General features: G+C 46.6%; 3 protein-coding genes across 7 annotated transcripts; 2 read left to right on the forward strand and 1 right to left on the reverse strand.

Moving 5' to 3' along the window:
- The first annotated feature begins 4,146 nt into the window (after nucleotides 1-4,146).
- Nucleotides 4,147-13,057, forward strand: cnga2a (cyclic nucleotide gated channel subunit alpha 2a). Of its 2 annotated transcripts, XM_088924405.1 has the most exons (7): nucleotides 4,147-4,977; nucleotides 6,722-6,858; nucleotides 7,133-7,243; nucleotides 7,337-7,516; nucleotides 7,726-7,833; nucleotides 8,452-8,558; nucleotides 9,485-13,057. In XM_088924405.1, the coding sequence occupies exons 2-7, from the start codon at nucleotides 6,752-6,754 to the stop codon at nucleotides 10,909-10,911; spliced, it is 2,040 nt and encodes a 679-aa protein (XP_088780531.1). In that variant the 5' UTR covers nucleotides 4,147-4,977; nucleotides 6,722-6,751; the 3' UTR covers nucleotides 10,912-13,057. The 2 variants fall into 2 exon arrangements, with proteins under 2 accessions (XP_088780531.1, XP_088780530.1); XM_088924404.1 differs by lacking the exon at nucleotides 4,147-4,977 and having other exon boundaries at nucleotides 6,313-6,858.
- Nucleotides 13,058-13,326: 269 nt separating this feature from the next.
- Nucleotides 13,327-15,562, reverse strand: dnaaf6 (dynein axonemal assembly factor 6). Its single transcript, XM_088925971.1, has 6 exons — nucleotides 15,463-15,562; nucleotides 15,219-15,282; nucleotides 14,661-14,754; nucleotides 14,350-14,446; nucleotides 13,642-13,727; nucleotides 13,327-13,493 (listed from the first exon to the last, which is right to left on the reverse strand). The coding sequence occupies exons 1-6, from the start codon at nucleotides 15,550-15,552 to the stop codon at nucleotides 13,364-13,366; spliced, it is 561 nt and encodes a 186-aa protein (XP_088782097.1). The 5' UTR covers nucleotides 15,553-15,562; the 3' UTR covers nucleotides 13,327-13,363.
- Nucleotides 15,563-16,116: 554 nt separating this feature from the next.
- nup62l (nucleoporin 62 like) lies at nucleotides 16,117-25,858 on the forward strand. Of its 4 annotated transcripts, none has more exons than XM_088925138.1 (13): nucleotides 16,117-16,299; nucleotides 16,849-17,158; nucleotides 17,533-18,026; nucleotides 18,448-18,537; nucleotides 19,023-19,127; nucleotides 19,358-19,462; nucleotides 20,182-20,308; nucleotides 20,948-21,092; nucleotides 21,566-21,615; nucleotides 22,117-22,251; nucleotides 22,772-22,901; nucleotides 23,924-23,990; nucleotides 25,611-25,858. In XM_088925138.1, exons 2-13 carry the CDS (start codon nucleotides 16,857-16,859, stop codon nucleotides 25,700-25,702), a joined length of 1,842 nt encoding a protein of 613 aa, XP_088781264.1. In that variant the 5' UTR covers nucleotides 16,117-16,299; nucleotides 16,849-16,856; the 3' UTR covers nucleotides 25,703-25,858. The 4 variants fall into 4 exon arrangements, with proteins under 4 accessions (XP_088781264.1, XP_088781266.1, XP_088781265.1 ...); XM_088925140.1 differs by having other exon boundaries at nucleotides 22,772-22,883; XM_088925139.1 differs by having other exon boundaries at nucleotides 19,026-19,127.
- The last annotated feature ends 776 nt before the right edge of the window (nucleotides 25,859-26,634 follow it).

Consider the following 26,634-nt stretch of genomic DNA (forward strand, 5'->3'; position numbering starts at 1 on the left):
TTGTGTTACGTGTGCGGACTAGAGCACCTGGTTAAAACCCCACATGAACAGTGACAGAACATGCAGTCTCCAGATAGACAGGCAGCTGAGGTTGGTATCAAACCCAGGACCCAGGGGCAAGAGAATTGCCTGACCATTCATCCTGTGTGTCTTTCTTCTTTCTCTCCTACTTGTGCATTAGTTTGTTGTCTCTCTCCTTGTGAAGAGGCAGTTGTTGATGAGAGAGGGTGAGGAGGGAGGGGGGCTGGCCTGGCACCTCATCAGAGTCTGGTTCTGAATTTTGATCAGAGTGCCGCTTGTTAATTAACTCCATCAAAGAGCACCTGTGCCTTTCCTGGCGTGTTTGTGTACAGGGGGAGGGGGCAGGTGCAGCTTTATCTGTATGAGTTATTTTTTTTGAAGATGTGCAAAAGGAGGCTGCCTCACTGCATCTATCAGCAGAAGAAGCATCCACTTACCTTAAAGACAGATCTCTTTCCCCAGGACACGACACACCCTCTCACTGCCCTCACTGTGCCCGACGTTATCCCATCCCTCTCTTCTCTTGCTGGCTTTGTCCCAGACATAATCCCCTCTCCTTCCTTGCTCTGTCCCTCCTCCCCCCTCTGCCCCCTTCATTCCTCCTCTCTGCTCTCCCTCTTGCCTCCTCTCCTCCCTCCCGTCCCTCTGTGTTCTTGGGCTGTGCGTGTTAATTTCTCACTCCCTCTGCTGGCTGCCCAGGTGACCTCTCACCTTTTGGGGTTAGAGGCTGCCCAGCAAGACTGAGCAACGTGCTTCCCTGGCATGGCAATCATTTGCAGAACATTTGTGGCGATTAAGAAAACATAATAAATAATATAAACAGCAACCAACAATAATATCTAAGTGTACAAAAGAAAAATGCAATTATTAATTGTTATGAAAGTGCATTTTAAATAAATCTGAGAAAAGGAGACAATACTTTACCCAAAGGGTTGTGGGTGTAGGGAACAAGTTCCCTACCCATGTTGCTGAATGCAGATTGGAGGTTTTAACAAATCATATCCCAACCATTAAAGAAAAACACCAAAGCATGAAATGTAAATTACCTTGCACTGCATCCTTCATCTCAGCCCAGACTCCTTTTTTCTTTGGCTGTTTTAATTAAATCTGAGTCTGAACGATCTGCGCCTGAGCCCTGTCCACATACTGCAGCCCCAGTTGTCAATTGGTGGTGCGAGGTGCTGACACCCGTGCTAAGGTGCCATTTAAAATTAAAAACGATGACCTGATCAAAAGGGAATGGAGAACAGGTGGAGAACATGTTGTCTAATCTTTTGGCCGTTAATTAATTGCTCTTAAGAGGCGCTACCCACGAATTCCTGCTTAGCCGCTCGGATCAAAGCGAGCGGAGCGTCACTTGAATAACCAGGAGCGAAGCTCCGCTGTGTGGGCCCGACTGCTGGAGACACATTAAGTCAACGGGAGGCCAGAAAAAACTGAAAGAAACCCCTTTTTTTATTCATGTATTCATGGGAAAAGATCTGAGTGATGGTGCTCGCTCTTTTGCTTCTTTGTGTCCCTGTGCTCTCTCTTCTGCCCGCTGTGGAGAAGTGTGAATAGAGATGAAAACCACACAAGGAGACAGACTTGCTTTGCTGTTGTCCAGGTGGAAAGAGGGAGAAAGAGGGCGATGTGAAGGGCTTTCTGTGTTCCTGTAGTGCTGTTTATGCTAATGCTCTCTCCTGTGATCATCAGCCCCACGGCGCAGTGCTCCCTGTCCAGTTCCTGGAGACTCGTCTGAGCGCACAGGGGGAGAGACAGCTCACACAGACGTACGCAGGCTGAGAGAGAGAGACAGAGACAGCGCTGTTGCCTGGAGAGACAGAGAGAAAGAGCTGAACTGCGGGGCTGCTTCCGAAGGGACAGGGAGAAACAGACCTACAGGTCAGGGAAGGAGAGAAACAGAGAGCTGTCCTACCGGGTGCATCTACAGAGACTCAGAGAAGGAGGGAGAGAGATAGAGAGCTAACCTGCAGGAAACAGAAGAGAAGAGACGAGTTGCATTGGTACTCTCCCCGGTCTCCAGATGGGCACCCTACATAAGACGGAGAAAACGTTTCCAGGTCGGGGTGACCAGCAGGATTTCTGACAGGCAGCAAGGAGCTGCGAGTCAAGCTGGTGGTGAGTCTTTCTCAGTCTCTCTTCCCAGGTGCTAATCTGTGAGCAACTTAGTTTCGAAACGTGGGCGGCACGTGTCCGAAGTGCACAGGGCTCCCATGGAGTCTTCCCGAAGTCACGGTGCCTGCTCAGTGGGGGCGCGGGTTCAAGAACAGCACCTGCTGATCCCTGTTGATGGCCCTGCCAGATTAAAATGAGCAGCCTTGTTACAGCAACCCTAAGACTGCGACATTGATACCAGCGCAAAACGGAAAGGACAGTCTCATGTGCATCCTTCAGCTTGCCCTTGTGTGTGCTGTGCATAGAGCTTATTTTATTCATACTCTGAGTACAGACATATGCTGGGACAAATAGACATCTCCCTCTATTTGTCTGGCAAGGTCTCGTTTTCATGTGGTGTTGCTGTGCTCTGACAGTTTGCTGTTTTTACTGTGAATATATCTATTTTCCCTGCTGTTTTATAAGCTGGCCTGTCTGGGTGCCAGTGTAAACCTCTTGCTATCCTCTGCTCTGGTCCTTCCATGACAACTGGGAAGTCCCCTGCTGTTCTGGGCCACTGTTAACACCATGAGACTTGTGTGGCAGCTTAACGCTGTCTGACACAGCCTTTGGAGCAAGAGTCCCTGTGCACAGCAGTCAGATCCATTCCAGAGTTTACCAGTGAAGCCTTTATAGCATGTAAAGCAATAGCAGGCGCTGTCCATTTCAAGTCTTCCCTTCAGGAAATTTGCGCAGATGTATGTGCGATGTTACAGGACTAATACATTGTTTTTGTCCCCTCAGTAATGCGTTGTGTACAAGTCAGCAACAGTCAAAACATGACACAACCATTTTGTTTTATTTCTTCCCTTCAAGGGGGTTGTATTGAAAATAAGATACTGGTACTATGAGTTTGCTGTATGTAGGGGGCTGAAATACGACTTCAGTTTTAATGCTGTTTCCCTGTTGTAAAATGGCTTTTTGAGATAAGAACATAGGAAAGCCATTCAGCCCATCTTGAACAATTTCTTCCTAGCAGTTGATTGATCAGAGGGTGTCATTCTGTTGTTTGTTTTTAAAGAAATCCAGAGATCACTAACACGGGTGGGCAGCTTGTTGCAAGCTCTTACGTTCTTCTGTATAAACTCGTTTCCCCTGTCCTGACTGGAGGATCTCATCCTGCCTTTTCTTGAAAAATCTCCTTTTTTTTTTGTCTTTTTGTAGTTCTAAACCCCCGAGGGTGCTTTCCATGAGTAGGTAAAGCCTGTATAAAGGGACAAATGTTTGATTTATGAATTAATTGATTTATTGATTGGAAAGCTACAGAAAGATAATAGTTACTGGAGAGTAGCCCTGTGCCCAAATGTAACAATTGTGCCCAAATTATTTTAACCAGTGACATGACAGTACAACACACTGTGCTGACAAATTTCAGTGATACATTTTAAAATGGTTGGTGTTGGGCATGTGACATATGAGTTGCTTTTCAAACCCTAGCGTCTCTGTGCTGTTTCTCAGACACCGGCACTCTTCTCATTCAGTGCAGTGGGCGTGAGGAGCGGTGCGAGAGATGGGACGGTACCTGTTGACAGGTGTGGAGAGCGGCAACAGTAACCCACAGTGCTCTAGGCAGAGACAGTCCCTAATGAGGCTCATTAGTAAAATACAGTCACAGGAGCTCTAATGGTCTCATTAGCCTCCCTGTGCTGTTCTCCGCTGCAAGGAGAAAACAGAGGCTTCCTCTGCTGAGGGAACATAACATTTTCTTTCATGATAAACAGCAATTATCAATACAGTACCGTTCCAACACATCCACATCGACTACATATGAGACAATCAGGTTTGTAGGGCTTACGAGCTATCATTAATCAGCCTGGTGGATTGGACTTGCCAGTCACCTGCTACTGTTACTGTAGTCTGTCCGCTGGTGTCCACAAGTCATCCCTGTCACAGCTCATGAGATCAATAGCTGATTCATTTAAATGACAGAGAATTGAGTTGAGATGAAAAGTTGAGTTGAGAGTCCTCTTGGCTTTCCCAAACCAGGCAGATCAATGAATCCACAAACAGAACAGACCCAAGCTGGAATGAACAGGACATGAAATAGAATGGGAATCAGGAGTTCTTTTTTAAAAGCATGTGGTGTGTATCTGTTCTGGGGGAAGAGAAGGAGCCCCCGACAGGTTCGAACTGAGAGAAAGAGAGAGATGAAGAAGGAGGGCAATGTGTAGGGATTGGAGGAAAAGAGTCCAGTGATCAAATTGATTAGCTAAGTTGCTCTATTAGCATGAAGTGTGTGCAGGTAAATATGGTGGGCCAGCCTAACCAGGATCTCTCTGACCTCTTAATCCTCACACTTCTATAGCGCTTTTCTGGACACTCCACTCACAGTGCTTTACAGGTAATGGGGACCCCTCCTCCACCCCCACCAGTGTGCAGCCAAACCTGGATGATGCACCAGTACACTCCCCACACACCAGCTCTCAGTGGGGAGGAGAGCAGAATGATGAAGCCAGTTCAGAGATGGGGATTATTAGGAGGCCATGATTGGTAAAGGCCAGGGGGGAATCTAGCCAGGACACCAGGATAACACCCCTACTCTTTTCAAGAAACGCCCCGGGATTTTTGATGACCACAGAGTCAGAATCTCGGTTTTACATCTTGTCCTAAGGACGGCGCCTTTTTTTGGAAGGAGCCCCTGCCTTCACTCTCTTTTACAGTAGCACTCTTTTCTTTCACATACTGCTAAGCTCCTTTAAGAAAACCCAGCACTATCTCAACATCCTCAAGTGCTGACGTCTTGACGTGACTCTGCTGGATATTAGAGGGCAGGATCAGGGCTGGGCGCAGAGCACATACGTGAGTATGAGAGCGAATACATTATCAGCTGTAGATGTGTCAGGAGGGTTTTCAAGTCCGAAGGAAGAACGTGCCTCTGTCTTTCTCAGTCCACTTCCAGCCCCTTGTCCCTCTCTCCCTCTGTCTCGGGGGGTGGCAACCACCATAACTACAATTGCACGTTGCTCTGGTTGCCAAGGCTGTATCCACAGAGACAGGAGTGTTACTAAGGAGAGCTGGGATGTGCTTTCTCTCACCTCCCCTGGCGGTGTCCTCTGCTCGCTGGGTGATTTACCACGGTGAATGGTGTAAATATTGTGATGGCTGCTGCCTCTTTAATGATGCTGGTGTCAGATACAACACAGAAGAATCCCCAGGTTGACACCCAGCCTCAAAATACCCAACGCGATAGATGCACATGCTTTCTCATGTGGGTGTGTGTTTTCCTGGACGTCAGGAGCTGAATTTGGCATTAATGGAGTCAATCATTAGAAGGTCCTTCAGGTGACTGCAGGGGAGGAGAATCTGCACTGCCTGAGACAGACCCTGGAAAGCAAGCTGGCCAGGGAGGCAGAGCACGTAGAGAGAGGACATGTGCAGAAGAATGAAAACTCTATGGCCATGTTTACTTTGCCTGTACAAACACAGTGATTGCGGCAGACAGTTTTAATAATATGTCGGTTTCGTTAAGAAAAAGCAGATTATTAAATTCTATATGCCAGCACAGTGTCGCCCAGTCATAGGCTCTACATGACACTGGAACTAAAGCAGGGGTAATAAGTCCAGTAATTCACTTATTTCATCCTAAACTCCCTGTTCTTTAATGATCAGGAATAATTGATAATAATTGATCGACTCAGCAAGTACCATTCCAATAAAGTGCACACTTGTCCAAGAGGGCTGAAGAATACTCTGATCGTTGTACCAGATGTTCTCTGAATTACCTATTGAGCAGCATCTGTTTAGTTGATCATGTCATGGTGAAATTGTTCCAGGCTTTTGGAAATGACGGCCGCTGGCCGTTTGTCATCGCTGTCGCTGTACTGTACAACTGGTGCCTCCTGGTGGCGAGGTTAGGCACTGCAGTTCTTTCTGTCGTAGAGTATTGTCTGGTCTGAAGGTTTAATATTTTACCCGAGTCTTGTTGCTCTGTAGAGTACTGTATTGAGAAAGAGAGGGAATGGTAGACAGACAGGGAGGCAGAAAGTCACAGGAAGCAGCTGCCTAATTAGCAAGTTCTTAATGACACCATTAACCATTAATCTTAATGACACCAGCTTAATTTTTACACATCAATGCATAAAAATGAGCTAGTACAGTATGTGGTGCTGGAAGCTCTGACTCACTCTGACTCACTCTGCTCTGACACTGGGCTCCTCCCTTTGGAAATGGATTACATTCTCTCTGTAATACCTACTGGACGGGGGCTCTCTGGAATCAGGCTTGGAGACTCCAGCTCTATACAAATTCAGTCTGAGCTGAGATATTCCCAACACTGCAGACAGGGATGTTCCCAAAACTGTATTCCCCCTAGTGCACCAGAAGGAAGAAATTGAAATGTTTGGGGAATGGGGAAAGAGGAGGGATGTCTGCCTGTTGTCAGGGGAGAGAGGAGGGAGTGAGCTGCTGTTCTGTCCTTCAGCCACTTGGTGTGAAAGTAAGAGCAGAGCTTGGTTTAGACCCTGATGGTTATATGCAAAGTTAAAATGATGAACAGGAGCGCTTCGCAGCCCAGGCAGACCTCAGGACTCCCCTGTGTCCTCAGTCCTCTCTGACAGGGCCGCAGTGAGCCAGGATGACAGGCCAGGTGGCTGGGAAGAGCACAGACCTGTCTGCCCACCGGCTGTCCGTGAAGACCTCGCTGGAGGACGAGCTGGACGGAGCCGACAGCACTCTGAGCCGGTGAGGGGGATCAGGGGCTGTGCGAGATGCAGCTCAGCCACACTGCTGTCCTGAGCAGTGTAGTCCACTCTGGTGCAGTGCCTTTGGCCTCTGTGTGGAGTTTTGGCATAGGCCGGTTTGTAAAGGAGCGGATGAGCAAGCAAATTCACAAATAGTTGGGTAGAGCCTGCAGTATCCTGTATCTTCATGCCTGCGTGTCTGAGTGACAGCAGTGCCCTGTCTGTCCTGGTGCTTCGCTCTGGCTTCCTGGCCTTGACGCTCTGTTTGTCTGCAGGGCACAGTCAGTGTGCGATGACACATCCTCAGAGCTGCAGCGGGTCGCGACCCTTGACCCCCGTGGGCCGAACTCGCAGAATTCCTTCCGGGGGCGAGGGGCCATGTCTCGGTGAGTCCTGCGGACGGGTGACGGAGGTGCCGTCCTGTCAGTGCGCTGCCGCCAAGCGATGGTGTCTCACCCGCCGTGTGTCTCCCCCTGCAGGCTGGTGCGGCTGGTGGTGACCCTCCGGGAGTGGGCCCACAAGAGCCTGCTGGAGGAGGAGGAGCGGCCCGACTCGTTCCTGGAGCGGTTCCGTGGGCCTGAGCTGAGGGCCCCTCCGAGCCGGGTCAGCAACACTCAGCCAGGCCAGAACAACAACGAGGGAGCAGGCGCCGCCAGCAAGTATGTCACCCCGTTATCCTGTCACTTTGCCCATTCGAATGCCACTCCATCTGTAGAACAATCTGCCTTTGTTTCTGTCTGTGCACACCGGAAAAAGTGCAGCTCTCAGCCTAGCAGCCTAAAAGTCCCGTGCTGGTGTTTTCCATAGAATTCCAGGATAATGGGGTCACAGGGCAGTTTGTTTACTAGCACGCTCTCTCTCCACGCAGGAAGAAGTCAGATGTGTTTGTGGTCGACCCTGCTGACAACCTCTACTACCGCTGGCTGTTTGTCATCGCTGTCGCTGTACTGTACAACTGGTGCCTCCTGGTGGCGAGGTTAGGCACTGCAGTTCTTTCTGTCGTAGAGTATTGTCTGGTCTGAGGGTTTAATATTATACCTGAGTCTTGTTGCTCTGTAGAGTACTGTATTGAGAACGAGAGGGAACGGTAGCCAGACAGACAGGGAGGCAGAAAGTCACAGAGAGCAGCTGCCTAATTAGCAAGTTCTTAATGACGCTTAACCGGCTTAATTTAAACACATCAATGCATAAAAATGAGCTAGTACAGTATGTGGTGCTGGAAGCCCAGGGAGTGTATCAGTGTAGTTACTCACTCTGCTCTGACACTGGGCTCCTCCCTTATAGTCTAAAACAATTTACGCACCCTTTTTTTAAACTAACCAGGAAAGCCCTGACACTTTGATATGCAGCTCGATTTCTGCTCTTATGACCAAGTAGGGAGGTTGAGATCTGTCTTGTTCTCCTCAGGCCCATCATGCATTGCCTTTCACTCAGAGAGAGACCATATATTTGGCCCGTGCTTCCTAATATTTTCGCCAGTGAGCATAAACGTTTTTATTAAAATCACCCATTCGCTCCCCGGACACTACCTGCACAAGGGACAGGGCTGCTTTAAGGAATGACACAGAGCCTGAGCTCACTCTGCTGTGTGCAGGGCCTGCTTTGATGATCTGCAGACTGAGAACTTCATCCTCTGGCTGGTCCTGGACTATGTGTCGGACTCCGTCTACATTCTGGACACCTGCGTTCGGCTGCGCACCGGTGAGGACACACGATTCCAGCCTTGCTGAGGTCACAGGCTGCTGGCTGGTCGGAGAGACCCGTCAGACTCTGGGATCAGTGTGGACAACCTCTGCTGTACTAACTGAGGGAGTATGACTTCAGAAAAACACTCAACAAAAAATAACACTTCCATGTGATATTGATTTGTTTCAGCCAGGTCCTGTGAATTCAGTCGCTGCTGGCTTTGTTCCAGCTGAATTCTTGATGGTTTTATTGAATCCCCAGATTAATCTAGTAACTTGCAAGCAAGGTAGATCGTTCATTGCTTACAGGTCTGCAACGTTAAGTGATTCTAATCTGACCTTTTTAATAGTCTTAAGTGACTTGAAAACTGCAGCTCTGTGCGAGCTGAAACCAGTTCCAAAGCTCTCTGATTAATCTTTCCATGTGAAAGCCAGTTGACCCAAAAGGTCAGGAATACAAGGATGGGGAAGAACTGTTTCAATATTTGCTGTGAATGAGTTGCACCGGTAGCTTGAGATTAGAGATGAAGTGTGCTGTTTCCTTCCTCACTGTAAGTGGAGAGCTGCGGAAACGTGTCCCACATTTAACTATGATTGAACTTTCATTCATTTGGAGAGACGTCAATGAAGCTGGATCAGTGATTCAGCAGACTATTCTATGGGTCAGTCAGTGAATACATGGGTGTGTAGAAATAACTGAGTCCACAAAATGCGATGATCACAATTAGCACTGTCCAAACCCCCCAATTCGGCAATTATCTTTTAATCCATCACCCATTGAAATCCTGGAAGAAGGTCCTAATGGAGGCAAATGAAGTGAATAAGTGGTTGAATGAACTGAGGGTGGAAGGAAACCTCAAAGGCACTGCTGGCCATGAGGACTGGCTTTTGATCTGCGGTCATGCCGTCTGCCTGTGTGACACGGTGTCCTCTCCCACCCAGGATTCCTGGAGCAGGGCCTGCTGGTGAAGGACCTGTCCAAGCTGAGGGACAGCTACATCCACACACTGCAGTTCAAGCTGGACATGCTGTCCATCCTGCCCACTGACCTGGCCTACCTGGCCACGGGCATCCACACGCCACAGCTCCGCTTCAACCGGCTGCTGCGCTTCCCGCGCATGTTTGAGTTCTTTGACCGCACGGAGACGCGCACCAACTACCCCAACATCTTCCGCATCTGCAACCTGGTGCTCTACATCCTGATCATCATCCACTGGAATGCCTGCATCTACTTTGCCATCTCCAAGTCACTGGGGTTCGGCTCCGACACCTGGGTGTACCCCAATATCTCGGACTCCGAGTACAGCTCCCTGACGAGTGGGTACGTCTACTGCCTGTACTGGTCCACCCTAACGCTCACCACCATCGGCGATATGCCCGCGCCGGTCCGCGACGAGGAGTTCCTCTTTGTCGTTTTCGACTTCCTGGTCGGCGTGCTCATCTTCGCCACCATCGTGGGAAACGTGGGATCCATGATCTCCAACATGAACGCCACCCGGGCGGAGTTCCAGGCGCGCATTGACGCCATCAAGCACTACATGCAGTTCCGCAAGGTCAGCAAGGAGCTGGAGGCCCGTGTCATCAAGTGGTTCGACTACTTGTGGACCAACAAGAAGGCCGTGGACGAGCAGGAAGTGCTCAAGAACCTGCCGGACAAGCTGCGCGCCGAGATCGCCATCAACGTGCACCTGGAGACGCTCAAGAAGGTCCGGATCTTCCAGGACTGCGAAGCTGGGCTGCTGGTGGAGCTGGTGCTCAAACTGCGCCCCCAGGTGTTCAGCCCCGGCGACTACATCTGCCGCAAAGGCGACATCGGAAAGGAGATGTACATCATCAAGGAGGGGAAGCTGGCGGTCGTGGCTGACGACGGCGTGACCCAATACGCTCTGCTGACGGCGGGCAGCTGCTTCGGGGAGATCAGCATTCTCAACATCAAGGGCAGCAAGATGGGGAACCGGAGAACCGCCAACATCCGCAGCATCGGATACTCCGACCTCTTCTGCCTCTCCAAGGACGACCTGATGGAGGCCGTGACGGAGTACCCCGATGCCAAGAAGGTGCTGGAGGAGCGCGGGCGGGAGATCCTGCTGAAGGAGGGGCTGCTGGACGAGAGCGCGGCGGCGCAGGGCGGGCTGGGCGGCGAGGAGGTGGAGGAGAAGGTGGAGCGGCTGGAGTCCTCGCTGGACAACCTGCAGACGCGGTTCGCCCGCCTGCTGAGCGAGTACACCGCCACACAGCAGCGGCTCAAGCAGCGCCTCTCGGTCCTGGAGCGCAGGGTGCGGCACATGGGCAGCGGGTACCTCTCCGATGGAGCCGAGAGCGCCAACGGCACAGACGGCACGCACGGCGAGGGCAACTCCCGCAGCTGAGCACAGAATGACTTCTCCTGAAAAACCGCAGTCCCAGCTGGGGGATGGGGGCTGGAAGCCTTTCTCGACTCCGCTTTCCACGTCTATTTTTAGAGATTTGTTCTAGTGATCAGGAGGTATGTTTTCGCGAATGGATTTTCACCCCCCGTGACGTCATTTTGTGCGCCGCGGCCCTTTAAATTATATTTAGAGGACGAGAACGTTGTGGACTGGAGAGGCACAATTACAGATGAAAAGAACAAAATAGAACCATGAGGAAGTAAAAGGTGCTGGTGACATAGTGGAGTATATGGGCCTTCTGAACCCCCCCCTGCTCTGCACTGGGACAGTTGACCAACCTTTGCCATATGGTCCATTCGGGGTAGCACTATGTGTGACCTGGAGCAGCAGGGCCTGTTTTGCTTGTGACACAGCCTTACAGAATGATGTAATCCCTCAGTGGTCAGTGATGATGCAATAACTCCCCAGTGTGGAGCATGTGCTGAATGCACCAAGTCAGGTCTGTGCACGCCTCAGGTGCCTCGCAGGATGTGACTGAATGGAATCACGATCCCTGTGGACTGGAATTCCCCGTCTACACAGACTGACGAAGGGATAGGAGTGGATGACACTGTAAATAAGCGGTTAACAATGGAACATGTGTATCTAGCTGTTTTCGGGTGTTAATGTGATACAGCCGTGTACACAAACATTTAAAGCAGCGCATGACATTACACTTAAGTGCACTTTACACACTGAAACAACATTCTACTGGTAGCTCGCCATTTTTTAATGCCTTATTTTTTATTACTGCATTTATGGAAGCTTTTGTGTTCAAGAAGATATTAGTAATTATTTTAATTAAAAAATAAGATTTATAAAAAAAGAGTAAAAAACAGAAATTGCATTGACTCTGTGTATTAGTTGTAAAAACAAAAAGCTATTGAATGTATTTTTTTACCTTAGGGTACAGGTAATACTGTCTCAGTCTGACCCCTGCAGTGCTCTACTCTAGTCCAGTTGTAGGACTGTGCCTTTGTCCATGTAGGAGCAACAGGAAGGGTTCCTATTACACCCTGTAAGTCTCCTAAAGCAGGGGTCACAAACCCAGGTCCTGGAGAGCTTAGTATCTTCTGGTTGTTACTTGACTGATCAGGTTGAAAGAAAAACCAGAAGACCCAGGAGCCCCCAATTTGAGACCACTGCCCTACAGGGAGACCCAGTTTAAAAGGGTATGGATTAGGGATGCATAACAGTTTTAAAGGGCCAGACGGTTTCTGCTTTTCTTTCCATCTGTTTAACTCTTAACTCAGGTTCTCTGACCTGAGTTGGGCACACCTGGTATCTGGTATAGATGATGTTGAATTGGTTACTTGAACAGAGCACTGTCCACTACATGTATGGAAGGAGGGAATTGGGTGCAAAGGTAAAGTTTTAGACATACTTTATCTATAAACTTATCACATAAACCAATGCCATCAGGTTCTGAAGGAAATGTAGGGTTTGTAACTGCCACCTTTTACACAGAGAGTTGAAGGCCATCAGATAACAGATTATATTTAATTAAAGAGTTCAAAACACAGTAGAAAGAAAGCAATAAAGATGTTAATGCCAATAATGAAGCATAGAAGACTATCTGCAGGCAACAACAGTGTGATCCATAATTAGGGCATTTCTATTAATGAGAGGAAGTCAGGTGACAGTGAACAGTTTGACATACTGCTGACATACATACAGAACCCTGCTGAGGGTTCACTCTCACTCTGTCTTAAAACAGCTATGTTAGAACAAATTAACATTCAATGTGCTGTCAAAGTGCTACAGATTAATGGCTTCTCTGCTGTACCGTTACAGCAGGACTCAAGAGTTAAGAAAAATCTCTCACTAAGCCACCAGAGGACACTAGACCATTTAGGATCGGTGGTTTCCCTACACTGATGGGGAACTGGTTGGAATTCCAATGCCTTAAACATTTCTTATGTGTAAAGGAAAACAAAACTAATACTTCATGAACAATCAACACAATGTACAATGCCTATACTTTTAATACTATAATTTTTGCTGAAAAGAAGGGGAAAACAAATAAAATCTTTTTGCTAAAATTGTATTAAATGTGTTCTTTTTGTGACACTTAAGCCATGCTGGAAATATACCCATACATGATCAGCTTCAAGGCCATACTAGGTTCTCGCCTGGTACTCTGCTACCCCTACAGGCCTGCTGTTGTGTTGCTGTCCTGGTGTCTGCTTGCAGTCAGGATTTACAGTCGGATGTGTCTCCGTGTTCTGAACTGGAAGAAAGGAGGCTGCGTTTCCCTGATGTACTGTAACATTTTCAATGAAAGACACGAGGCAGAACACGTGAGCATTATTCCTGTGCAGCCGAGACAAGGGCTCTGGTGTAAACACCCTGCAAGTGTGCTTTGGTTGACTGGACCCAGGGCTCCAGCACAGTCACACACTCTTCCTCTCTCTCAGGCCAGGTTAATGCCGTCCAGTGGGCGGTCCATAGGGAGGGTGACCTCCAGCTCCTCCCTCTCCGTGATGAAGCAGGCTCTCCCCTCTTCACTGTGCACAGGGTGAGGGAGGTGCAGCCCCAGCTTACTGCCAGAGAAAGGGAGAGAGGTGATATATCTTGTTTAATAATAGAACAAATTAATTTAATAATACATTAAAGATATGGATATAGAGTGCATCGTTTCCAGCTGTAGGAAAATGCTTAGCGGTGCCACATGGAGATTTGTTTTCTTACTATTTTGGTGTTCGTAGATCAAGGAAATTCTCTTTGACGTCGAGGACCAAGTCAGTGATTTTTGTGTTGGGCAGTTTGATTTTGACCTAGAGAGGAGGAAAGGAACAGATTCTCATTTGCCTTAAACTTTTTTTGGGGCACTTAAGGTTGTGCCTCTTGTTCATCTCTGTGTAAGGTACAGTACGTCACAGTCTGTAAAACTAACATGCACATCCTGCTCTTTGCTTTTAGGCCTGTTCAGCATGCTGCCAACATTGGCAGTTGCTTGCAAGGTAGACAGACCCTGCTTTCACACTGAATTGCAAAGCCCAGACTGTGATTCTCTGTTCATTCAGAGTGCAAGGAGCTGTTGTAGATGTGTCTGAATGTATTCTTAACCTTCCTTCCCCAAGCCCAGCCACAGCCCTGTTGTGCATACTCCATCATTATTCTAAACACACATTTGGATTCTTGACTTCTGTTAGAGCAGGGCCTTTTTTTTACAGATTTGTATAATATTTGTTTCCTTTTGACATCAGTGATTATCTCTTTACATTCAGACCTGTTTTCAGCTATTTTTTAGAGTGTAAATCCAACTTGCCTGTCTAATATTAACTGAAAGTTAAATACCTTGGGTAAGTTTAAAGGGTTACGCAGAGGTGAGGAGAGGGGATTCTGAGTGAGAGTGTGCAAAGGCCTGGGTGAGGAACTGAAGGGGATTAATCTTACCAGCATGCTCTCACAACAGGCGGAGGAGGGGTTCTTTCTGCTCATACCCAGAAACACATCCTCGGTGCCCACTCTCTGCTTCAGGAGGATCTCATACCTGCACAGACAAGCAGGCAGGTTAACCTCTGCACACACTGCACCTTCCACAGCAACTGCAGGATGTTACACCAAGCGTCAGTCCCAGCAAACACGCTCATTTCGCAAACCAGAGGTCCAAGCTAATAAGTTTGCACATGCAAATGGGGAAAAAAAAACCTGAAAAGGAATTAGTTGCCAGAGGTGCTCCTGAATTTGAACTGTGTATCACTCACTCGGGCTGTGGCCGAGGATCACAGAGGTCATCGAACTGTGAGCCTTCCGCCACCTCCTCCTCACTCCAGATCTGCCTGCTGTCCTTTGAGGGAGCTGGGGAGAGAGATAGAGGGGAGGGAAACCTTTGATCAGCACAGCGGTGTCAGGCACCCTGCCCTCCTGGTCTGATTCCCTCAATGGTAATAACTTCAAAGGTGTTACCTTTAATTAAGCACGACTCGTTGCAAAACTGAATAGGAAAAATCAATCACACTGGATTTTGTGTCACGATGAAACACCCGATTTAAAAATCATATATGTGTAAGGGAGATCAGGCACGGACAGACAAGGTTCATCGAGTTAAAAAAGAAAAACTGAGTCCGTGTCGTTATTTAAATGAAGGTTCAGAAATAACCTCAAAACCAAACTTTTTTTCTTCTTATCAACAGCGACTCCCAGTGAGATCGCAGGGTAATTTCAGCTACATTTTAAGGTTGCGCTCTCCAGTTCCGAAAATACAACTTATCTGTTCTATTAAAAAAAGCAGGGAAGTCAAGAAGACACAGATCTAGACTCACCGTCTTTCTCCACTGCTCTGGCTGGGCCAATCTGACCAGGTCCCATTCTTGCCGCAGGTGGAACCTAATAATAATAATAATAATAATAATAATAATAATAATAATAACAACATTATTATCGTTACATTATAGCAATTTAAAATGACTCTTGACTGAAGAGATGGTCACATACTGAACATGCATGACTATCAAACGGCATACACACGTAGGGACCGGAAAAATATTTCTGAAGACGGAGGTTTACCGAGATGCTGTCATCCTCGTCAGACTCCTGGCCGGTGTAGAGGAGGCTGGACAGAGCCTGGAGAGTCTCCGCCGAGGACATGTTGTCCATTGCGCTGCTCGATAACCCTAACGGGACTAAAACTGTAATGTAGTGAATTATTTTTTTAAACACTTTTTACAGAGATGTTAGCTTAACTTATTTTCTGATTTTAAATTTTAATATTTTTATGCATCTTTACTGTCGGGTAATTTCAGGAGAAGTAATCTCAGATCTATGTATACTGTGATGATTATTTTAAAAGTATTAGAGTGTGGCTTCTTGCTTGGCTTTCTTTCGATGCCATGGCAACCGAATTAATTCCTCCCTCCCAGCCAAAGAGATGTGGTTGACAGAAGCTTAAACCAATCACTGAGTAGCAACTTTAGTAGCACACCAATCAGCGAACAGATGCATATACGTCACTTCTGCCAAGACAGTCCGTGCCTGTTCCCGCTTATACAGTTTTATTTTTTAAATAAAAAATAAACAAAACGTTTGTACAATTACCATAAATTTTCCAATATGAATTATTTGCTAATTCAGTTTACAATTAGTTGTAATTTGTGGTTATAGTTTTAAAACTGTTATCTTAGGCAATGCAATAGCCAGTCATACTCACAGGCTGGGGTCCTCACGTATACTCTGGCGCAAAAATGGCGCAGTAGGTGGCAGTGTATTAGAATTGGAAGTTGTGAACGTTTTCCGGTTTGTTAAATTTATCGTACTTGATTGTATGCTTATTTTAGGTTACTATTAATTTTTATAACACATACCTGAGGAATCTGACAAGCTCTGCGTTCCGGAGACTCTTAAGTAGTAAGTTACTTATTCAGAATCTGCGTAGTCCAAGTGTTTCGTTTCTCTCGTTTGTGATACAACGTGTGCATGTTATCGTTTGACAGTTGTCGCTGGTATTATCGATACAAATGTAGTATTACGTTTAGTGATAATATTTAAAACCACACGTCTGACGGGAGCTCATTTCACATACTTAAATTAAAATTACAAAACGGTTTTTGTTATGCAAACGCATTGATTTCTCTACTGAAGTGTTGGAGACGTTTTGTACTTCTTTTCTCGTTCTCTTTTTGTCTTCCTCTGTTTATCACTTCTTCGTCTGTTTGCTTTACTAATGCTATCAGTTTCTCATTAGAAAGGTTGTAGGCGAGAGGGGGCCATTCAGGTAGTTGCTAATTGGTCCCGGGATCTCATTCAACTGATTCGTGAAAGAAACCAGGGTATCAGCTTCAACTACATGGCTGGGTGTCTTACTCCATGCTCCCACAACACTTTGTGTAAAGGAATACTTAATTTTGTTTTTGTCTCTGAAACTTTCTGTCTCTCTCTCCTTTCTCCCCCTTCCAGGATGCGCCATGAGTGGGTTTAATTTCGGCCAAAGCTCCGCCACCACGGGGGGGTTCACCTTCGGGACCCCGAAGACGTCTGCAGGGGCTGCCCCAGCAACTGGGTTTGGGCTGACCACCAGCACCCCAGCAGCGGGAGGGGTGGGGGGCTTCAGTTTCGGGACCCCGGCCCAGTCCCAGGCCTCAGGGCCCAACCCCCAGTCCTCAGGCCTCTTCTCGCTGTCGACGCAGGGCGGCGCCAGCACCCAGGGGGGCTTCAGCTTCAGCACCCCGGCACAAAGTGGCACCGGCCCGGGTGGCTTCTCTTTTGGGTCAGTGCCGCCGTTCTGCGCAGCTCTGTTACTCTTGCCTGAGCTCAGAAGGGGTTCATGCCTCGAGCAGAGGGGCTCGTCTTTTTAGAATGACACTGCGGGGGGGCAGGTTCGTCCTTCACTGGTCCTCATTTGAGGGTTTGTGCAAAAGACACATTTATAAAGGTCGGGAGGGTCCGCAAACAAGGGATCCAATTAATCCCTTATTCGAATCCCTTAATTAAGATTCATATAATCCCTTAATTAGTTAAAAGACCTAGGGAGCCTGACAAGTTGATCTGTGTATATGTCTTTCATCATTTTTTCTTATTTCTTTTAAAACCGCGCTGTTGGTGAGAGAGTTTTAACTTAAAGTTTCTGTTCTGTTCCCGCAGAAACTCCACTGCGAAGCTCGGCCTCAACCTGTCAGCCACCTCTCAGCCCGCATCCTCTGGAGGGCTGATCCTGGGGGGCAGCACAGTCCAGTCTGCCCAGTCTGCCCAGTCTGCCCAGTCTGCGCAGTCTGCCCAGTCTGTCCAGCCTGCCCAGTCTTCGGGGTCGGGGTTCTCACTTGGCGGGGTCCTGACCACACAGACCACCGCGGCGGCGCCCTCTACTGGAGGGTTTAGCTTCAGCGGGGGACTGGGGATCGCAACCACACAAGCTCAGGCCCCGCCTGCAGCAATGGGGGGTTTCAGTTTGGGGGCGCCTGCAAGCTCCCAGCCTGGAGGGGGATTCACTTTTGGGGCGCCAAAGGTCCCAGCCACCACCACAACAGCAGCTGCAGCCCCTGCTGCTAGCACTGGGGGGGGATTCTCATTTGGTAGCAGTAATGCCACAGCAACCAGCCAGCCAGCTAGCACCCTTTCCCTAGGGGGTCAGACTACAGGTGAGCTTCCTGGCACTGCCATTCTTGAGATTCACTCAGTACAGACGCCTGCAGTGGTTCTGATTCTGGTGCCATCCTTAAATCAAGTTTGTTTCTGAGTTTAGTTATGATTCCGGTGTCTTACAAGAGCTGGTCATAACGAAAACATGTTACAAAAGATGTTAAATAATCAGATTTTGATATCTTAACCTAGAATTGTCATGTGTCTCTGATTTTCTGGTGCTCATGTTTACCTTTGAAACATGCCCCGATTATTGCAGTAATATTTTTTTATTTATAGTGCAGTAGTTATGATGATGTATACCCTTTTCCCTTCAAATATGTCTAAGGTTAAAGAAACAAGCTTTTTTGTTACTTGTTTTGTCTTAAGTCTGCTGCACTGACAGCAGTGCTCCCTCTTCTCCTCTTGTCTTCTCAAAAGGTCTGACTCTGGGATCTGTCGCCCCAACCTCCACAGCCACAGGGGCTGCCAGCCAGGGATCAGGCTTCTCATTCGGAGTCAAACCTGCAGGTGCGAAAGGGGCTTTTATGTCCAGTGCAGAGGCCATATAAATAAAAGTGAGCAGTGCGGACTGTGTTGTAGGACGCAAGTAGGTAGTGTGGAGTGGTATTGAGGAATGCAGTTCCATACCCTGAGGATTACAGTCCCTGCCATAGACTCTTGTTGCATTCATAAGCCAAATGGATCCAAGCTGCATTTGCTGGGAGTTTAACTTGGAATTAATTACTAACTCATTCAGGATGAACCCTGTGTTCTTACTTCGCTGAAGGCATTAGAGACCAGGATTTTCCCAGCCCTGGTTTGAGCTAAAATACTGACCCTGAACATGAAGCACATATTCCTTTCTGAGAAACTGTCAGTGTCATCGTAATTTATTGATTGATTGAAACTACTCTGCAGCAAGACCTTGGAAAATTCTACCATAATGGCAGCATTGCTGTTGTATTGTAAGGAGTCTCTGAATGTGAGTCGTGACTGTTTTGTTTCCTCTTCAGCAGCTGCAGCTACTACTGCGTCAGCCACCCAGGCTTCCACGATAGTTGGTTCCTCCCTCTTCGCCACCCCCACCGCAGCGTCCTCCGTCCCCACAGGCTTCATCCGTGAGTTCCTGTCCCCAGGGCGGACATGCACTGTACTTAACTTTCCCCCAAGCACACCTCGTGGCCGACAAAAAAAGAAAAGGGTTTATTTCCTGTAGTGTAAGAAAAGTGACCCTCGGCTGTTTGGTTTAAAGGAGAGTTTGAGTTTAGTGCTTTGTGTGAATTAATTTCTGACCAGTCCTCCCCTCTGCCTTTCTCTCCTCCCTCCCCCCCGTCTACATTCTGCACAGTGGGGGCAGCAGCAGCCACACCTGCAACAACCTCAACAGGCGGAGGACTGGGGTTCACGCTGAAACCCCTGGGGAGTATATCTGCCATCAGCACAGCCACTACGGGTGAGAAGAGATGCAACTGAACTTCAGTAGCATTAATAACAGGAATAAAGTCTGGAGTGGGAGCTCCTCAGTGCTGTGTCTCAAGGGCCACTGTCCAGCAAGCAGGCTTTTGTTAGTCTCTTTCAGAGTTCTCTTCAATCCACCTGGAAAAACTTGTTGATTTACCTCACTAAAGTCCCCAGTTATCAGTTTAAGTGCATTAAAAACACTCTGCTTATTAAGCTGTATTGTTGTGGAATACTAATTCATTCAGTTGTTAAACTGGTTTCTAATGTTAACAGTTGCTGTAGAATAGTGTTAAATGGGTTGAAGAAGTTCAAGTAGGGAGCTGTGTTACCATGCATAGGCTGCAAAGGAACAAGTAAAGGTTTATTCCATGCTGAAAAGAGAAGAAAAGAAACACAACGTTTTGGCTGTTAAGTCTTCTTCAGGTGTAGTATCGCCTTTAGAGGTCGGCGTCAAAGCCAGTGTAAGAAGCGAAGAAGTATTCTTCTACCCAGCCAACAAAAATATTAGCACAGGTGGGTCCCATCCTGGTGCCCTGGTGACACCTGAAGAAGACTCCACAGCCAAAACATTTTCTTTTCTTCTCTTTTCAGCATGGAATAAACCTTTACTTGTTCCTAGTGTTAGATGGGTGCAGTGAACCCATTGTGAGGGGGCCTGAGACCAGGCCTTGAGCTTGCAGCGAGTGAGGGAATGCTGGTGTGTTTTTCCAGCTGTGACGACCTCCGGCTCGGCCACGGGATTCTCTCTGAGCATGAAGCCCACCGGAACAGCTGCTGCCAGCACGGTGGCCCCTCTCACTGCTGCAACAATCACTGCCACCCCTGCCTCCACTGCCAGGTACCACCAGACTAGACTCCCTGCTTTACGCGGCCACCTGCGTGCCTCTGTCTCTCCCAGTGCTCTCATCTCTGTCTCTCTTTCCAAGTAAGCATGTATGAGTCCCGAATCTGCAGGTAAATCCCATTCTGGGTGGTTTTATTACTGTCTCTTTCTTCAGTACGTGTATTTCTTTGTGTCTTTTTATTGAGCGAAATGAAAAACGTGTACTCTACCCCAGGAATGAGCATCTTCAGTCCTTGAAGGCATTAAGGTCCTAAGATTTAATTCCACTTGTACGCTTAATCATATTAGTCGTTTGGTGAAGTTGTTTGATCTTAGCAAGGTTCTAATTGAAATACATCCGGAATAACGTGCAGAACTTTAGCCCTAGAGGATTGGTGCTTCCCATCTCTGTTGGACGTTGCCCCTCCTTAGATACAATTCAGATCAGTTACTTGGAAATGTTTATGCAGCGGCAACACCAGGCACAAAAAAGAATGGATACAGTCATTGCATTTTCTATAAGCTTGACCACATGAACCATGCTTCTGAAGGCTGATTTTAACCCCATTGGTGCCCAAGTGTTCAGGAGACGTTGGGCTCATTTCAGCGTTGTGGTGTAAGTGTGCTCACAGCCTGTTGCTGTCTCCGCCCCAGCGCCCCCCCGGTGATGACGTACGCCCAGCTGGAGTCCCTCATTAACAAGTGGAGCCTGGAGCTGGAGGACCAGGAGAGGCACTTCCTGCAGCAGGCCACACAAGTCAATGCCTGGGACCGCATGCTCATTGAGAACGGAGAGAAGGTGCTGAAGGGAGTGTGGCTGTTCAGGGCAGCGGACCTGCAGGAGTCCCAGATGGGGTGGGGGTGCAGAGAAAGGGTACCAAAATAACTAAGGGTGGAAGAGGTAGAGTCAGTAGAAGTGATGGCAGGGCCTCGCATGGTACAAGGTACATAGGGTGGGCACAGGATTGTGTAAGCTGCAGAAATCCTGATAGTACTCGTCTTGTAGTTTTAACGCCTTACTATAGTACCCACAAAGGATAAAATGCTATAGCAAAATTTCTATGTTGAATTTATGAGAAGAAACCAAGGTGCTGTGTAAGACGTGATTCAGGAACTAGTGTGACTTCGGTCTTAGGAGGAGCCGCTGTGTGGAAGACACCCTGTGCGCTGTGTGTAAAGAAGTGTTTCACTGCATGAATAAAGGTGGCAGGGACTGAGCAAGTGCTGAGGGGAGATTTAATGTCGGTGCTGTGTCTCTGTTTCCGTTCTCAGATCACGTCCCTGCACAGGGAGGTGGAGAAAGTGAAGCTGGACCAGAGGAGGTAAGGTCAGGGGGGCCGCAGGCTTATCTTGGCTCTTGGTCAGAAGTGCCTTTCACAAGAACGGTGTTTGGATTTGGTTTTCCCTGCTTTTCCCGGGATTTTAAATGCTCCCTGAACACTGAACTCTGAACACTGAAGCGACCCCAGTATTGCCAAATGTCGGGGTCACCGTTTTCAGGAGGGCATATGTTCTGACATTTTTAATTACAGTATTGTGTGATCTCAGTCAGATACATTGATGAAGTGAGACAATTATGAAGTGCTTAGCAGAACACATCTGCAGTTGATCTTTTTTATGACCTGCTGATAAAATCTTTTATGAAATGTTTTACTGGTTTAGCCTGAGGGACACATCATGTTACTTAAGTGCTGTAGTTCAAGTAAGTTTTACATTAAGACGGGGGGAGAGAGAGAGCTGGCCCAGCTGAATAATTAGGAACATGGGCTTTAAAGTGCACCCCTGCTCTGTTGTGTAAAAGATGATCCTTTGTTCTTCTGCAGGCTGGACCAGGAACTGGATTTCATCCTCTCCCAGCAGAAGGAGCTGGAGGACCTGCTGTCACCGCTGGAGGAGTCGGTGAAGGAGCAGAGCGGCACCATCTACATGCAGAATGCAGATGAGGAGCGCGAGAGGACGTAGGTTCCCTTTTCCTGTTTTGAAATCACTGATTCTTTACACAGGCCTCCTTCCTCCAGCCTGTAATCCTGGGACTCTTTCAACATAATTTGTCAGTGTGCAGCAAACCTTACCAGTCTTACAAGTCCGTCACAGAGAGTCTAGAATTGTGAATTGCTGTATGTGCAAGAGCTGCATTAATGCAGTTTCTTGCACTTTTGTAAATACTTTCATGTAATTTGATTAGAAATGGCATCTTTTCCCCTAGTGGGAGAGTCTTTGAACTGTGAAACCTCCCACAATGGAAAGTGTTTTTTTTCTCTCTTGAGACATCACCCTACCTTGGATAGGTAGGGATTTAAAACTCATTAGTAAAGTTTTAACTTTATTTTTTAAATGATGTTTCAACATTTCTGAGAGAAAGTACTTTTTGACAAAATGCAAAATAAGCTGGCGTGCACGGTTTGTTGTGTGATGTGATGCTTTACCTTCACTGCAATAAGACTGGCCCTGTGATGCATCTCTGTTTGCTCGCGTCAGGTACAAGCTGGCCGAGAATGTGGACGCCCAGCTGAAGAGGATGTCGCAGGATCTGAAGGAGATCATCGAGCACCTCAACACCTCCAGCGGCCCTGCCGACACCAGCGACCCGGTACGCCAGGGGTTCAATGTGAGAATGAACCGTAATCTTCCCTTACAGGGGCTTGGGGGTGGGGTGGGGTGGAGACACCCCTAGGGGTGATTGAGATTGGGGTCTGCAGAAGCACAGCCCCTAAAACCCCCTTCATCCACTGCCCCACAGCACACATCAGAGAAGTGTCATGACTGGAGAATAACGTTTTAGATAACTTTTAATAACTGCTAGAGATCCTGCTGGTTAAACCTATTGGACTGTGTGCCAGCCCATCAAAAGGCCACGTTCCAATGCACTGCTCTGTTAGGGGAGAAATAAATGGATACTGCCGGATCTTCTGGGGGAAAGAGTGAGGAGCAGGAGGGAAAAGGAGGAGGCGAGAGGTAGGGAGTTGCTGGGTGAGAGAGAGGAGCAGTAAAGAAGGATCGAAGGGAATAATTGAGTGACAGTCAAACCCGCTGTGGGTCTAAGTGTCTGGTTAGAAAGACCAGGATCTCTTATCAAAAAGTACAGTATGAACCTGCTTTAACCCTTAAGCCAGGTGCTGAAACACATTTTGAGAATCGCTGAAAGTGCGTCAGTGAACGTGTTACGTCTCCAGTTCTGCTGGGGGGCCTTGCCTTGGACACGAGGTGGTGTCACAGGATTTTGAGACACTGTGAATTTTTTTTCTGTCTCTGTTCCCGGGCCTCTAGAAAATCTGGGAGTTTGATAGGGGGGCTGGGAGAATTGAAAAAGGGTAGGAATATGTTGTAGACTTGTGGTGATGGGAGAGGAAGATATCTGTGTTAATGGGTTACTGTTATTGAGAGTTCATATGATGCTTTTTCAGTTTTACAACTAGCTGAAATCTTGTGAAATTGAGTGAAGGAAAGAAAGCAAAATTTCATCCGTCAACCACCTACGTTTATTTCTTGTTTTAAAACACACACACACACACACGCACATATATATATATAAACCCAAACACATGTCTTGTTGTATATTGCCGCAGGACTCTAACATTAGTTTTATGTTTCTAAAAAAAACTTTTTATAACTTTTTTTTTCTTTTACCAGCTCCAGCAAATCTGCAAAATTCTGAATGCGCACATGGATTCTCTTCAGTGGATCGACCAAAATTCTGGTGAGTGTGCAGATGTACTTTTTCCATGTTCTTTTCCACGATGGTGATCATAAAATGTTTCATGAATAGTTTTCGAGCAGCAGCTCTGTAAACTGCTATCAAGGGACTCAGGAGCTTCCCTTCATTCTGCGAATAACTCTTTTAGCTTCTCCTTGTTTTCAACAGAGAGTAAATATGTATTTCGGGCTTCGTGCCCAATTAACCCCTTTACCTTAAGCTCACTAAGGCAGAAAGTGGGCAGCAAAGAAATAATGCCTATCAATGTTTCTGGCACTACATAGAACAGAATTAAACGTATTCATTAAAATTGCCATGTTTTGTGATGTCTTGTGACATTCATCGGCCTGACCAGCAGAATAGACGTGTAGAATTTGATTAGACTTATCTCAGTCAGTCAGTCAAGTGACTTATCTCAGTCACTTGCTGAATGTTTATGTAACTGATTAGGGCCCCTAGGGAATGTTTGATATCTGGACAGTTATTTTGTGGTTGCATTCTGTGTTAACGTTTTCATGAATAACAAGTATGTCCTTTTCCTGACATGAGATTTCTAGTAACACAGAGGCTGTTCATGCTGTGCCTAAGGTTAAAAATAGCCTTGGCTTTAGAGTTAAGGGAATGAGAGAATGAGGAGGGCCTTTTGTTATAAACTTTCTTACAAACTACAGTGAACAACACAGTGACTTTATATATCCTACACATGCCTTTTAAACACTGGCCCCTAAAATCACATTGTAAGCTCATGCATATAGGCTTTGCTTGCTATAAAAAAAATGAAATGTGAATATGTATTTCGCATATTCATATAACACAGTTATATATATTTGTATAACACAGTTCATTGCTCGTATTTTTGCAAACGACTGAGTCTTTCCTGGTCAGCATTCATCCCAAACTCATTTTCCATTAGCTGCAGGGAACAGTGCCTCTTCCCATGGATGCATTCCTGTGCAAACAGAGATGGGATTGTAATAAAGTGCTGCTTTGTTGAAATTCCTAAATTTAGCTTTGGAGATGTCAGCAGGATCTTGTGTAGAGGGTTTAACTCTTTAACCTAAGTGAATAATTAACTTGGTGTTTGTTGTGTTTTAACCCTTGTTGTTAAAAAGCCCTTGCCAAGGCAATGAAGAAAGTCTAAATGTCAGATTTAGAGCTAATTTGTAGTAGATCCACAGAGCCATATTTATTCATGGTTATTCGGAAGACAATTGTATAGTTTTCCCCACGGCATTTCGGCGTCCACTTAACAATATCAGCCTTTGGAATACCCATCTGCAGACCCTGTGTGATGGAGGGTCAGACTTTACTAGATCCTACTGTATATTGTTGTTGTTTTTTCTGGGTTATGTGGCAGTTAAACTTATTTCAAGGCCTGTCAGTTCAATGTGGCGCTGTTCTTTAGTAGAGTAAATCCAGTAGGGTCGTTGTAAATGTGTGAGTGCTTTCCTTATTTATTTCTTGTGCCTTTTTAAGTTGTATAAAGCATTTATAATGCATGTTGTGCTTCCTCGTTGCAGTTTCTTAAAGTCGCCATGTATGAGTAATGTTGCCTCTTTTAAAAATCTTTTAAGATCTTGTTTCAATTTTTTCTTCCTTCTTTTTTTCTCCCTCTCTGTACAGTCCTGTTGCAGAGGAGAGTGGAAGAAGTGTCCAAGCTGTGTGATAATCGCCGCAAGGAACAGGAAAAGAGCTTTAGGATTACGTTTGAATAGGCAGAGAATATATAACTTGACTGATTACGATCTGTATGTACATGTTGATGTACAACTGTTTCCCATAAAGCCCTAGAATGTGTACTCTGAGGGATGAGAAAGGGGGGCTAGAGGGGTCTCTTTTGTTACAATAAAGTAGTGATTTTGTCAGGCTGATTCTAGGCTGTTTCTTTTATTTCAATCATGACATCAGTGACACTGATTTCACTGCAGGAGATTCACACTTCACTTCTAAAGGAGCAGTTCTTCGCCCCGCAATGATGGCGAAATTTGTATGTTTGGGAAAACGGAAAAGTACAGTAACCCAGTCTGAGGTCTTCTAGATTCATCTTCGTTAAGAGTTTTTTTTCAGTCCTCTTTTTCCTTGAATGCCTTTTCCTAAAAGCTATTTTAGCTCTTTGAGACATCTGTTTGATGGTCATGTCAAGATTGTTCTCTGTCTGAACATGATTAATGTTGGGTGAAAATGTCAGCAAATATTTGGTTTTCACTGTTCCTAAAATCTGGAGTGCAGTCTGCTACCCAGTCATTATGCACTTAAAAGATGAGATGCATTGATCCTGTTTTCTGCAGAAAGAAGCTGCATCTTGATGAAGAGATGCTGTAAATCTTGGATCAGTGTATCGCTCAGAGTTAGCAGTATTATATTAAGAGTGTAAAAACTGCTATGCCAAAGGTTGAGTAAGTTTTCTTTTTCTAAAAAATAAATGATTAGCACAGTGCAGAGTAATGATTACATACTGTAGCTCATCACTACCGGTTTCATTGTGAAGGGGTATTTTCATTACAGTGGCGTTTGCATTTCAGTCTATAGATGTACTCTTTTTTTTTTTCATTGAGAAAGGAATTGAAAAAAATGTGAATGTTAGCTAAATGAAATGGGAAAATGAGAATTCAGCTCACCACGTATGAACCAACTACACGAAGATAAA

The sequence above is a fragment of the Atractosteus spatula genome, chromosome 9 (genome assembly GCF_055471065.1).
Source record: "Atractosteus spatula isolate fAtrSpa1 chromosome 9, fAtrSpa1.hap1, whole genome shotgun sequence".
In the NCBI taxonomy this organism is placed as follows: Eukaryota; Metazoa; Chordata; class Actinopteri; order Semionotiformes; family Lepisosteidae; genus Atractosteus; species Atractosteus spatula.

Bases quoted from the DNA above. Each gene is read 5' to 3' on its own strand.
- dnaaf6 (XM_088925971.1), bottom strand. From the start codon at position 15,552: ATGGACAACATGTCCTCGGCGGAGACTCTCCAGGCTCTGTCCAGCCTC. The intron at 14,755-15,218 runs GTGAGTCTAGAT...CTCTCTCCCCAG, and splicing joins CAGAGCAGTGGAGAAAGACG to CTCCCTCAAAGGACAGCAGG. The intron at 13,494-13,641 runs GTAAGAAAACAA...TTTCTCTGGCAG, and splicing joins GATCTACGAACACCAAAATA to TAAGCTGGGGCTGCACCTCC.
- nup62l (XM_088925138.1), top strand. From the start codon at position 16,857: ATGAGTGGGTTTAATTTCGGCCAAAGCTCCGCCACCACGGGGGGGTTC. The intron at 21,616-22,116 runs GTAAGGTCAGGG...GTTCTTCTGCAG, and splicing joins GTGAAGCTGGACCAGAGGAG to GCTGGACCAGGAACTGGATT. The intron at 22,252-22,771 runs GTAGGTTCCCTT...TGCTCGCGTCAG, and splicing joins GATGAGGAGCGCGAGAGGAC to GTACAAGCTGGCCGAGAATG.
- cnga2a (XM_088924405.1), top strand. From the start codon at position 6,752: ATGACAGGCCAGGTGGCTGGGAAGAGCACAGACCTGTCTGCCCACCGG. The intron at 6,859-7,132 runs GTGAGGGGGATC...GTTTGTCTGCAG, and splicing joins GCCGACAGCACTCTGAGCCG to GGCACAGTCAGTGTGCGATG. The intron at 8,559-9,484 runs GTGAGGACACAC...TCTCCCACCCAG, and splicing joins CTGCGTTCGGCTGCGCACCG to GATTCCTGGAGCAGGGCCTG.